At 39.1% G+C, this 13,106-nt stretch overlaps 1 protein-coding gene across 8 annotated transcripts in view; it reads right to left on the bottom strand.

The window, feature by feature from the left end:
• GRM7 (glutamate metabotropic receptor 7) overlaps positions 1–13,106 on the bottom strand; it is an 863,743-nt gene that overhangs the window by 576,646 nt on the left and 273,991 nt on the right. For all 8 annotated transcript variants that reach the window (XR_010947145.1, XR_010947143.1, XR_010947144.1 and 5 more), the window contains exon 2: positions 11,125–11,341. Coding sequence is in view for 4 of the 8 variants with exons in the window: in XM_067755285.1 (XP_067611386.1) it covers positions 11,125–11,341 (217 nt within the window). In the remaining 4 variants the exon portion in view is untranslated. The remainder of the gene's footprint in view (positions 1–11,124; positions 11,342–13,106) is intronic.

Raw genomic sequence — 13,106 nt, 5'->3', positions numbered from 1 at the left:
ACCGCAAAAAATAAAAAAATTAAAAAAATAAAATATGGGTAGAGGAGCTGAATGGTCATTTTTCCAAAGAAGATATACAAATGGCCAACAGGTACATGAAACGATGCTCAACATCACTAATCATCAGGGAAATGCAAATTAAAACCATGATGAGATACCACTGCACATCTTTTAGAATGGCTATCATCAAAAAGACAAGAGATGGGCTTCCCTGGTGGCATAGTGGTTGAGAGTCCGCCTGCCGATGCAGGGGACACGGGTTCGTGCCCCGGTCAGGGAAGACCCCACATGGCACAGAGCGGCTGGGCCCGTAAGCCATGGCCACTGAGCCTGCGCGTCCGGAGCCTGTGCTCTGCAACGGGAGAGGCCATAACAGTGAGAGGCCCGCGTACCGCAAAAAAAAAAAAAAAAAGACAAGAGATAACAAATGTTGGCAGGGATGTGGTAAAAAAGGAACCCCCATGCACTGTTGGTGGGAATATAACTGGTAGAGCCACTGTGGGAAACAGTATGAATGTTCCCCAAGAAATTAAAAATAGAACTACCATATGATCCAGCAATTACATTTCTGGATATATATTCAAAGGAAATAAAATCAGGATCTCCAAGAGATATCTGCACTCCCATGTTTACTGCAGCAGTATTCACAAGAGCTAACATAAAGAAAAAACCTAAATGTCCATATAGGGATGGATGAATAAAGAAAATGCGGTATATACACACATACACACAATGGGCTACTACTCCATCATGAGAAAGAAGGAAATCCTGCCATTTGCAACAACATGGATGGAACTTGGAGGCATTATGCTAAGTGAAATAAGTCAGAGAAAGACAATTTATTTAGACATCATTAAATAATGATGTCATAAAGACATCATTTATTTTTAAGCTCTTCTAAATATATGCCTTGAATTTTTCTCTTGAGACCTTCATCATTATTATGATGACTTCACTTTTAATGTTTCCCCTTGTATGTAAAAGCCTACATTGTAACGTATATGCTAGTTTCTCAGAGGGTCATCCTACTACTATGGCTTGTAGAGTGTGAGGACATCCCAGTCATATCTACCTAAAAAGGAGCTTGCTTGATAAATAATACCACCTCTAAAATATTAATGCAATGGAATAATGCCATCTAATAATTATTGGCAATATGTTTTAAGTGCTTGCTATTTATGACATCCAGCCAAAAGAGTAACAAGAAATGTGAAGAACTGGGAAAAGGCAAATTTGGAGCTACACAAGGTCACAGTATTTCAGTCAGTTAATACAGTACTCTTTAGGATGGCTACTATTACTGCCAGAGATCTTGATCATCTAGCTGTCCTTCAGTTTGCCTGGGGAGCGCTAATGCAATTGATGTGGGGCTTTGTAGAATTTCCTATAATCTCTTGAAAGATTTAACAGCAGGGATCCGTTTGCCAAATAAAAGGTAAACAGATCCCTCTGTGCAGGTCTCAAAAGGGCTACATTTACACGCGTGGAGTTGTTCAAAATACAAAATAATTTAGGAAAGAGTTGAGCTCCAGTAAATAGATATTTTCCAAGGAAACTTGTATTAATTTAATGTTTCTTGGACTGGAGTGGCCTTCTATTTTTCAGACCTATCCATTTGACTAATTCCAGGGCCTACCTCCTTGCCTCTGTTCTGATGAGCACTGCATTTTTCTCTGTGGGTGCCTATACTTGCCTGTTCCAGTGGAGTGGAACACTCTGGCAAAGGCAACCCAAAAGGCAGCATCTTTTTAGACGGTGACCACCCCACCTTTTAGTTAGATCACTGAAATGACATTGGGAAATAACTCTTCCTCACTGTGCACAGGCTTAGCGGGACTCAAAATCAAGGTGTCCTACTTTCCCACAAGCAAAACATAGGTAGGCCCCATAAGCACTTAAACTTAGGCTTTATATAGTCCCCTCCTGTTCTATAAGCTAACTAATACTCTTCCAATACTTTACCTCTTTTGCTGACATTTATCAAAACCTATGAGATTCAAAACCGGGAGTCTTTCCCAATGAACATTTTTGTAAACCCTGGGAAAAGAAAGGTTGACTTGAAGGCTAAATGCAGTGTCAATTAAACAGGGAGAATAAATCAAACTTTCTGGCCTGTAAAGTTTAGTGGTATAATGATAACTATTACAAAAGCATGGTTACTTTCTGCAGTAAGCTACCCCAGAACAATGATTCTCTTCCCCTCTACTCAACTGACCAAGAAATTCTATTGTTCAAAAGAATTTTCTGTATCTGAGCCTCTACTCCAATCTTAAAAGATGACCTATGTTCCTTTTCACTAAACCTTTAACTTCAATGCCAGAATCCCAAGTCCTTTTCCTCCTTAGCACATGCAACATATGGTAACCAGACCCAAGTCAATGAATAAAGGAGGGGTTCATTTTATCTTCAGATCTTTTCGCATGCCTCCACATTGCTCGGGTGCAGTGAAGGTAAGTGGAAGAGATGAGGAGGAGCTGCTAAGATACGCTTTTTCACTGTCTATGCCTCCATGCAGCAAAAACACTCATTTATCATCCATGTTAGTCCCACTTCAACAATGACGTTCTACTGCCTAGAGGAAGCCCATCTTTGCCATCAGGGTGACATGCATCTGGGGATTCTCTAAATCAAGGGAGACTATTTTTCTCAATAAATACATGATGACTTTGCAAACCACAGCAGCAGGATGCTAGCTCCCAGTCAGCTACTGTAAGTTAGGGCCAGAACCACAAGTTCTCAGCCCAAAAGCCAAAGCAGATTCTGCAATACTTCTTATGTTGGGTCGAAGAGCACTTTCCATCTAGTAATTTCAGTCAAAATTTTTTCAAAGTGATGCTATTTCTCTTATACCATTTAAAAAGTTAAATACCATTAAACAACTTTATTTGGCGTTTTTAACATGACTCTTTTCCTAAAATGTCATTCACCACCCTATTTAGGGCAGCCGTGTCTGCTAACTTCTACTTACCTTTGCCGCTTAGCTAAGCATCTACCTTCTTCCAGAGTTCTCCTTTGCAGCATGCCCCAATAAGGCCGTGTTCACTGCTCTACTTACGTATTTCTAGTCTTAGAAAGCAGATCTTTTTTTTTGTCTTTTGGTTGTTACTACTATAATTATTACTTATTTTTATCCTGGAAGAGTATCTTACCCAAAGAAAGTACTCAGATATTCAATGTATGAGTGTAGGCATATCACCAAATTTCTTTTCCTATTTTTCTTCTATAATGTCAGTTTATTATAGCCAATTAATGATAACTAGAAAACCAAAATTGGGAAATCTTCCGACAGTTTTACTGTACCTACTACAAACTTGGAGTCATCACCTCTTATGTTACTAGTAGAGTATTTTTAAATTCAGTGTGCATTTATTGAGCCTAGTCTTTGTTGGACATTATCCTCGAGTTTAGAAAGTCAAATACAACATAATTCCTGCCCTCAATAAACCTACATTCTAAAATAAATGAGTCATGGATATGAAATGTACAGTGTGGGGAATATAGTCAGTAACTGTGTAATATTGTTGTATGGTGACAGACTCTATGTAACTAGACTTATCATGGTGAACATTTTGAAATGTATAGAAATACTGAATCACTACATTGTGTGACAGGAACTGACATAGTGTTGTAGGTCAAGTCTACTTCAAAAACAAACAAACTCATAGAAAAACAGGTCAAACTTGTGGTTACCAGAGGCAAGGGGTGGAGGGAGGGAGAACTGAATGAAGGCAGACAAAAGGTACAAACTTTCAGTGATAAAATACATAACTGCTGTATGTTGTATATGAGAGTTGATAAGAGAGCAGATCCTAAGCGTTTTCATCACAACAATTTTTTTTCTTTTTCTTTAATTCTGTATCTATGTGAGATGATGGATGGTCACTAAACTGACTGTGCTAATCATTTCATGATGCTTGTAAGTCAAATCTTCATGCTGTACACCTAAAACTTACACAGTGCTGTATGTCAATTACACCTCAATTAAAAAGGAAGAAGAAAATAAAAATAAGCTCACATTCACATGGGAGACGATGAGACAGATTACAATGATCACAATAACATGCAACAAATTCCGTGACAGTTACGCACTAGGTGTTATGGAACTCATAGAAGCAACACTCTTCAATTACATTAATGAAGGTAAAAGCCAAACGTCTGAAGTAAAATCTCTCTAGATTAAGTAGAAAAACATTTATTTAAATTATTTTGCATAATCTGCAGAATCACCGGGGAGACCAGGGAACCAAAGTTACAAAATGAATTGAAACAAAGGATGACTGGGCTGTCAGAACCAAAGCTAAAACAGTACCACAGAACCAGGTTAGCTGGGGCACTGCTGCTGCTGCTCTTGGAAATGGGAAGCTGGAGATTATACTACTGCTGCCATTTCATGCTAGAGAACACATCTACCCCTGGAGCATGGATGTTACTGCTGCTGCTGTCAACAAGATGGGTTTTCCATTGCCCCTGCTTCTTTGTGTCCCTAGGTCTTGATCCATCTGTGGTGGGTATGTCTGGGTGTGTCTGATTAGCCGAGACTGGGTGACATGGCTGTGCCCTAGCTTTGAAGGACGCTGGGGACATGAGTATCTGGCCTCTTAGGCATGATATGCAGCCTCATTCTCTCATCAAGACTTGATCGATTGGCCATTCTCCATGAATTTATTCATGGAGAGGTACCTTAAGGTGCTGTGCTATTTAAAAAGACGAATGTACACACTGTGATCCAAAACAGGACCATGAAGGAAGACTAAGGCAGGGCTAACCTTTTACTCCCAAGGAGTTATGTTTTGGAGAAATAGACTGTAGTTAGCTGGTAATCCACACAGAAAGCCAAGCGTTAGCAAAGGCACAGAATATCCTGAAACCCACGGAAGTGTGACTGTGGTGGGGCAAGGAGTGTGTGTATGGGGACTTGAGGTGGGAATTAAAGATGGCAGGCCTAGTGTGGAGTGAGACGGGTGATTAAATCAGACACCAGGTCAAAAAGGACCTATAGTCCAGGCTATACACGTTTTACTCAATCCTCTGGGGTAAGGGAAGCCAGGAACAGATAAAAGAATGGCTGTATTTGTATTTTAGTAAGTTGATCATTTTAGTAAAATGGATGCTATATTGGAGGAGCTAATCTGGAGGCATGAGTAACTGTAGCTGTGAATCACGGTGAATACAGTGGAGCCCAGAACTAAAGTAACTGCACAGATAATGGGGATGAGGGGACATTCTCAAGATGTGCTAAAAGATCCAGTACAGGTTAAAATCTAAAACGTGGTGCTAACCACTGAGGGTCCAGAAATTAAAATAAAATAACAAAGCTTCTTCTTGAGGAACTTACAGTTTCGTTTTAAGCACAACTGAAAATAGATGATACTATGAGAATGCTTGTGATTTTGTATTTTGAAATTAAGTCCTTATTCAACACCTGTATTTAAGCTGGGACCGCTGAATAGTTCATTAAGGAAACACTCCAACCAGACATTAAAAGGTCTCAGAATTTTCTATATTCACCATGATACAGACAAAGGCAAACAAACAAACAAACAAACAAACTGGAAAATCCTCAGATCTAACATAGATACATAGATGGGGGTATTGGGAATTATAGCCTTGTTGCATCACACCGCTGTAAATTTTGTGTGGGGACAGTAACAGGGAAGAATAAAGCAGATTTAGGGCAGGGGTAACTGTGACATACCAGAGCAAACAGATCTAGGATACAATTTTTGTGACCCATAAGTCACAGAATTATATATCCTCAAAATTATGTATCATACGTCCTCCCTCTACATGCCTTTTTCTCCCTAAAAGGCAAAGGGAAAAATACAACTGTTCCTTCCTTTCCTCTTTCCTTTAACAAATATTTGCTGAATGCCTTGTAAAGGCCAAAAGTTAGGCTAGATGATAGGGTCCCAAGGCAAAGTCCTTGACCTCACAGAGGTTACAGTCAGGTGCGGAAGGCTGACAACAACCCAAGGAAAGAGAGCACTGCATCTGTGAAGCAAGGAGGAGCAAAGAATCCTCTAATCAGAACAGAATCCTGTAATGAACAAATCCAACTAGTTCCTAAGGTCTAGGAAAAACGGAGGACTGAACAATAGTTACTAATAGTCAAATCTTCACCTAGTTATGCTAGGTAAGAATATTCTAGGTCAAGATAAAATATTAAATAAAAGGAAGTTCTAGAGTTTACCTGACTAATGATGAGACTAACTGAAATAACTGTATTAAGTGATCGGCATGAAATACCAAAAGATAGCTCAAACATTTTTTCTGGTTTTGAACAGTTGATATGTCTCACAACACCATGGCAGTAACAAATCATGACTATTTTTGTCATATTGTGAAGCAGTGGTCATGGGATTCTCCTGAAAATTGTCTGGCAGACTAGAAGAGTTGTATGTGATGTCCTTACTCTTGTAAACCTTGACTCAAATTTAGTTCAAATGATCTGGACTATATTAGTGACTTATGATATCATAAGCGTTTCCTTTGCCCCTTACTTAGAAAAAGGAGTCTTTATGTCTAAGTTACGCTATTTAGTTTATTATGTTGACATGAATTTTAAAGCACATCGGGAGTGAATCGTCTCTCATTGTCTGTGATACTAATCAATAAATTGCTTTTGTCGATACTGCATGTGCATCCATTCAAACATCCAGGGCGATTTATGCAAATATAACTGTTCTACAAATATCCCATCATCTGAGAAAATCATGTTACAGTCCTTTCTGAAAGTTCAACAAGGAGCAGCAGCCATGCATATTTAAATATCTCATGACTATACATGAGACGAAAATTATTGAGGTTTTCTGACAGCTTAGAGGAACTGTATGTAGGCCTTCATGTCCCAGACAATTTAGATGGCCCCCTGCTGAAGGATGGCTTCTTTTTCTGACATCCTTGTCTTGATTTGTTCTATCAGAGTCTGACAAAGGAGCGTGCACCCCATGTTCTATGCGTGGTGGAGATCTTTGAGGCTCCAGTTTTACAAGCAGCCTTTGGTTCAGGACTTAGGTCTAAACTTTGGAACTAAAGCATTTTCACAGAGTGAAACTCTTACAGACATTTATAAAGAAGAAGAACCACAATCTTCAAAATCAAACTGTTTAGAAAGAATGGAAGTAACTCCTTGGAACCTTCCAGCAGAACAAAGAAACAACATCGAGCTTATGTTCGTGCTCTCCCCCCACCCTCACACACACACACCACATACATAGGACAACTTGAATAGCTCACTTCCTTTTCTTGTTATGCTTCTTGTATGATGGAAGCATATTAGTAAGAAGAGCAACCATAACTCAAAAAGACACGTGCACCCCAATGTTCATTGCAGCACTATTTACAATAGGCAGGACATGGAAGCAACCTAAATGCCCATCGACAGATGAATGGATAAAGAAGATGTGGTACATATATACAATGGAATATTACTCAGCCATAAAAAGGAGCAAAATTGGGTCATTTGTAGGGATGTGGATGGACCTAGAGACTGTCCTACAGAATGAAGTAAGTCAGAAAGAGAAAAACAAATATTGTATATTAACGCGTACATGTGGAATCTAGAAAAATGGTACAGATAAACCAATTTGCAAGGCAGAAATAGAGACACAGATGTAGAGAACATATGGACACCAAGGGGGGAAAGCAGGGGTGGGGGGGGGTGGTGGGATGAATTGGGAGATTGGGGTTGACAATATATACACTAATATGTATAAAATAGATAATAAGAACCTGCTGCATAAAAAAATTAAATTAAATGTAAAAAGGAATAAACATACATCCCCAAAACAAAAAAACCCCAAAATAGATAAATAAATATCATTCAAATTAAGAAAAAGAATAGCAACTCAGCTATTCTATATAATTTTATATATATATATGTATATTTATATATATATAATTATATATATATATATATATATAAAAATAACCTTTGAGTTATAACTAAAGGCAAATGTTATCTATCACTAGTTATTTTCAAACTTTTGAAACTCAAGCAAAAATGCTACTGATTTATAGGAAACTAGTGAGGAACACTAAGAATTAGGTGTCACTGGGTATTGTGTTCCCCATACATGATCTTATTTCTTTTACCAACCTGATCATCATTAATCTCATTCTCTATATTAGGAATCTGAGAACTTGGAAAGTTCAATCATGTGTCAAAAGTTGTACAGCACAAAAGCAATGGAGCCCATTATTCAAATCCAGGTCTTTCTGATACCTCAGTGCTTGCTTATGTATATGCCACACTGTCTCTCCCACAGATACACCTTGGCTTGTATCTTTCTTGAGGGTAAGGTTCTAGAAGCAGCAGGCAAAGGAAAAAAGTAAACATTGAAAATTACCCTTGAAAATTCCCTAAGTATGCATACTTCCCCGAAATTCCAAAAGGGCAAATTTTAAAAATCCTTTTTCTTTGTATTCTGAATTAGAATATATTGCTGTTGCTTTGACTGAAAACCAGAGGAAGTAGTTGGATTCTTCTTAGAGATCGTGGAACATGAATATGTACCTCTATACACTGGAATCACCTTTGGGTTAGCAAGATGCTCACAATATGAGAGGCCCATAGAAGTGACACCCACTGAAGGAATGACGGAATCATGTTTCCCATCTCAGGTTTTTTTTTGAAGTAATACACACACTGAGTGAGTAAACTTACCATACTCTATTTCAATTATAATTCTCCCTCCTCTTTATTTCCTCTTTTTTGAAGGGATGGGTAGGGAGTTGAATGCAGGGGTGTTTGTTAAGCACACAAGTGAATTCACTTAAATTAACTGCACATATGCTACGGTGCCAAAGAAATTTAATATAAATACACGTCAACTATCATGATACTTAAGGTGAAGAAGAACCGACTGCAAGACATTACCTGAACCCGCAATGTTTTCTGGCATTTCGGCAGCTGGCTGTTTAGTTATATTCATCCCCAAATTCAAACGCTTTCAGATTGAAGGATTTCATCCAAAATGGCGGACAATAATACAATTTTATTTTTGAGTTGGGTCATTTCAATAAATTGATATGATTAGCTAAAATTATGAGCTGGGGAGCTCAGACCACATTACTCAAACTTTTCCTTTTTGAAGAGTCATACAGCAGACTCATATCTTAAGTTTTCACTAAGTGACACCAGGAATAAACAACTTCACGAAACTCACCACTGACCTGTCTATAGAGTAGTCTTTTATAAAGGCCAACATTTGTCTTGATCCTGTCCTTATTGAACAATCAACATGATTCTGACCTTCTGAACACTGTACCTTTTGTAACAAAATGGGTAGTGTCCTTTGCTTTGTCCAGTACAACGTGCAGTATTAAATTTGAGATCCACTTGCAGCAATTACGTAGAACAAGAAGGTATCTGAACTTTATTTCTGAGCTTTATCTTACTATTTTGCCCATATTTTCTCTTCATCTTGTCTTACCTATTGGCTATTATGCCCATATTTTAGATACGTCTTTAAGCGGGCCTCTCACATTATTTTGGTCAAAGCAGGAGTCAAAGAAAAAAAGAAACAAACACATAGCTATCAAAAGTGGTTAGACTTTTCTTTAAAGATTCATGAATTCAGTTGTTAATGAGTCTTAAAAATCACAGTACGCAAAACACAAGGCCAGAGTTAAGATTTCTTCCCTAATCAGAAAGTTTTTCGCTGAATTATGCCAGAAACGCTTCCCTTAGAAACAAAGCAGCTGGAACTACAGTAGTGACTCAGACGACACCACCTCTCTTAGAGTCTACGGGACAAGACAGAAATCAACAGCAGCAGCAAATTATGCTAATGTGTGATGACTATTGTGGGAGGAGCCACTAGAAACACAAGACCAAGCAGACAGAATCCAGGAAGTTTTGTGTGCATGTTTGCTTGAACCTAGAAATGGCATTTAGGATAAGCCCTGTAAATGACCAGGAGCTCGGCAGTCAAAGGTGTTAACAGTGACAGTATTTCAGCCAGAAGGAAGAGTACAAGACTGACCCAGCCCTCCAATGAAATCTTCAAATTAGAGATCATGATAAGGTGCTGAGTTAAAAGCACAAGGTTCATAAACAAGTCGGGGTTTCCTTATTTCAGTAGCCATGTAAAGACACACCATCTATATGTGGGAGCATTACATGCCTGAGGACGTCTGTAGTCTGAAAGCAAAATACTCAACGCCATGTCTTCAGGATTTACGACATCTTTCCTCGTGAAAAGAACCTCTGTTTCTATTGCCTTGCTTGTTTGTTTCCTTTATGGTTAGTTAACTATTCTGGGCAATGACAAGTTGGATAATATTCTTACCATCAAAACTGAGGACCAGGCTTTAGCCTAAGAGCTTTTTAGGAATATCCAAGCATGCATTTAAATATATATATATATATGCTTACTAGATCCAATATTTCCATATTGGGAAGCCTGTGTATTTATTGTCATTATTCCTAAGTTTGAAGATTTTTGTCTCGTTTTTTCAAAATCTGCCCGATGGAAGCCAGCTGGCCAAACATTCGAACCCATTACCTCCATTTTGAGCTTATTAAACATACATAAAAGAATCTTCTCCAAATGCTACCTAATAGAACTGTCTTTCTCAAAAGAATCTAAAGTTTCAAAGACTATTTGCCTAAGTACATTCTACTGCCTGGATAATTTACTTAATTTTGTTTCGGCCAAGTCACTCAGAGCCCTCAGTGTCATTCCCCTTCAAAGCAAAGTGTCCCTGTGGTTGGGTTCTCATAATTTAAACAATTGTCTCCATTTTGGAGACCGGCGGAGAGAAATGACACATGAGGAGGCACATTTAGCCACACTTGCTCATGTTTCCATATACAGCCTGCAATCCACACTATTATCTATTACACAGAGTCAGATATCAATTTTAGTACCTATTTTTTTCTCTCCATTTCTTCCACTAATACTTAAAGGGATTTCAGTTTCATAGTTTTGAAAATATTCTCTTCCAGAACAACAAAGCATTTTAAATGAAGACTTTGCAAATTCACTTCACAAGCAAGGGGGAACTCGAGCGTAGGGATAGGGCGATTACCAATAGTGTTTGTTTAATAAAGACTGAAAGAGCTCTACAAGCCACAGACATTCAAAGAGGGTCATCTTGATCATTGCAATCTCTTCCTACCTGCCTCTTTGGAAATCTGCGTGAAGGATTCCACACCTTTCTCTCCGTAACTTCCTTCCGATGCGAGAGTAGACACATAATTCCAACCCAGAGCCTTTACGATGTCTACCATGGCCTGGGCTTGGAAGGAATCGGGCGGGACCACACGAGAGAAGAAGTCATAGCGACGGTCATCACTTAACTCGGGTGCCGTTGATGCATAACTAATCTGGGGGATCTGAAAAGATAAGAAATCACCACATGAGGGCACACCATCAGGATGTGAGAGATTCATGTATACTTATGACAATTTACTTAAAATACAGGGCTTGAGCTCCAAAGGGGAAGCGTGTTTTGCCACACATAGCATGCAAGTGTAGGCCACCTAAATGCAACCAACCACCTCTTAACAGCACAAGAAGCATCTACTTTTATGCTTTGGCCTTTTATTCTCCTCTTGGAGAAAGGAATGGGAATGGAATGGCAATTACACAGAGCATGATGGTTGGGAGGAAAAATAATTTTAACCATTCTGTCTAACATTGTGAATCATGCTTTACTTCTTATACATTAATAGAAACAAAAGACACAACAGCCTAACTGGAGTGTGTATAGAGACTGGTTCAGTTGACACATCTCATGAATACTGGTAGACGTCATTAGTCATCTAACATCGATTGAGTGCTGATCACCTACGAGGAAATATCTAAGTAAGCTGCGTGCATTATTTAATTTACTCTTCACAAGAACGTTATGAAGTATTGATAGCTCACTAATACCCTTAGACCCAGGTAAGGGGGTTCCCTGCCCCAACACCATCATTTCAGCTCTTCTGGCACTTTGGAGGGCCTTTCTCAAAATTTTTTAAGTTTCATTTGGATGCTGAGAGAGAGCCGACAGTCCTGATTGAGTGGAGCCACGTGAACCTCTGATTCCCATTTTTTTGCCTTTAGAGAATTCTCTGACCCTCTACTGCACGTGGGATTAACCAGATGTCTCAAGGAGTTCTAGAACTTGTGCCTACACAAATCATCCTAGAGCAGGACCCTGGTTCCAAGAGGACAATTTAATGAGCAGATTATTCCTCTTGACGGGCACAGTATTTATTCTCAGGATCATTTCAGATTACACTACCTGAGTAGTCCTGACATGCTGATTTTAGTTAAAGAAAATTACGCATGTAGAAAGAAACCTTGAAAAGAAAATATGTACCCAGGATCCCAAATACTCTAGGAGAAGACCTGAAGCAGCTATAGATGAGAAGCATGGCGTAGGGTCTAACGTCAGGATCTCTAAGCTAGTTACTTTTACAAAGAATGCTCCCCAGTTGTTTCTCTTAACACCAGCATGCAGAAGACTATGATAGGTATGATTTATCTACCTGTAAGAACGATCAACTCCTACAAAATTCTGGTTGTAAACTCTCCCAGGACTTACCCTTGTTTTAGCGTAAAGATGTCTCATGTATCTAAAAGCCGGTTTTGATCTTTGCTCAGACAAAGCCCAACAGTGCAACTCTTTGCCCCAAAGATGTCAAAGCTACACTCAAGTTAATTCTTTGAGCCCTGATAATTCTACTCAATATTAACCTACTTTTCTCTTTTTAGGGCAGTTTGCGTCAAGTTTACCCATTTGACATTGTTTAAAGCTGGTTACCACCTCTGTAAAGCTCATTTCTCCACCAGCCTTTCTATGTGAACATTACAGTCAAGTCTTGCCCTGACGGTAGATGACCCACCATTTGCCACGCAGCCCATCCCTGATGCAGTTCTGCTCTATGACCACCAGGGGCAGGCTCTCCGTTCCTGACTCGAAATCCAAAGCCACCCTGAGAAAGGCTCCAAGTCTCCTGACGGTCCGCACCTGAGTAACTCCTCAATTACAGGGGTACTGAAGTGCAGTAGAAATAAAATGGGATTTGGTATTGAGAAGATCCGGAATCGAAGCCTCATGTTTCTGTTCACTAGAGTTTACTCTGGTGAATATTTCACCTCACTGAGTTG

The sequence above is a fragment of the Pseudorca crassidens genome, chromosome 10, assembly GCF_039906515.1.
Source record: "Pseudorca crassidens isolate mPseCra1 chromosome 10, mPseCra1.hap1, whole genome shotgun sequence".
NCBI lineage: Eukaryota > Metazoa > Chordata > Mammalia > Artiodactyla > Delphinidae > Pseudorca > Pseudorca crassidens.
Note: the sequence above shows the minus strand (reverse complement) of the source record. Positions and strands in the feature narration are given on the sequence as shown.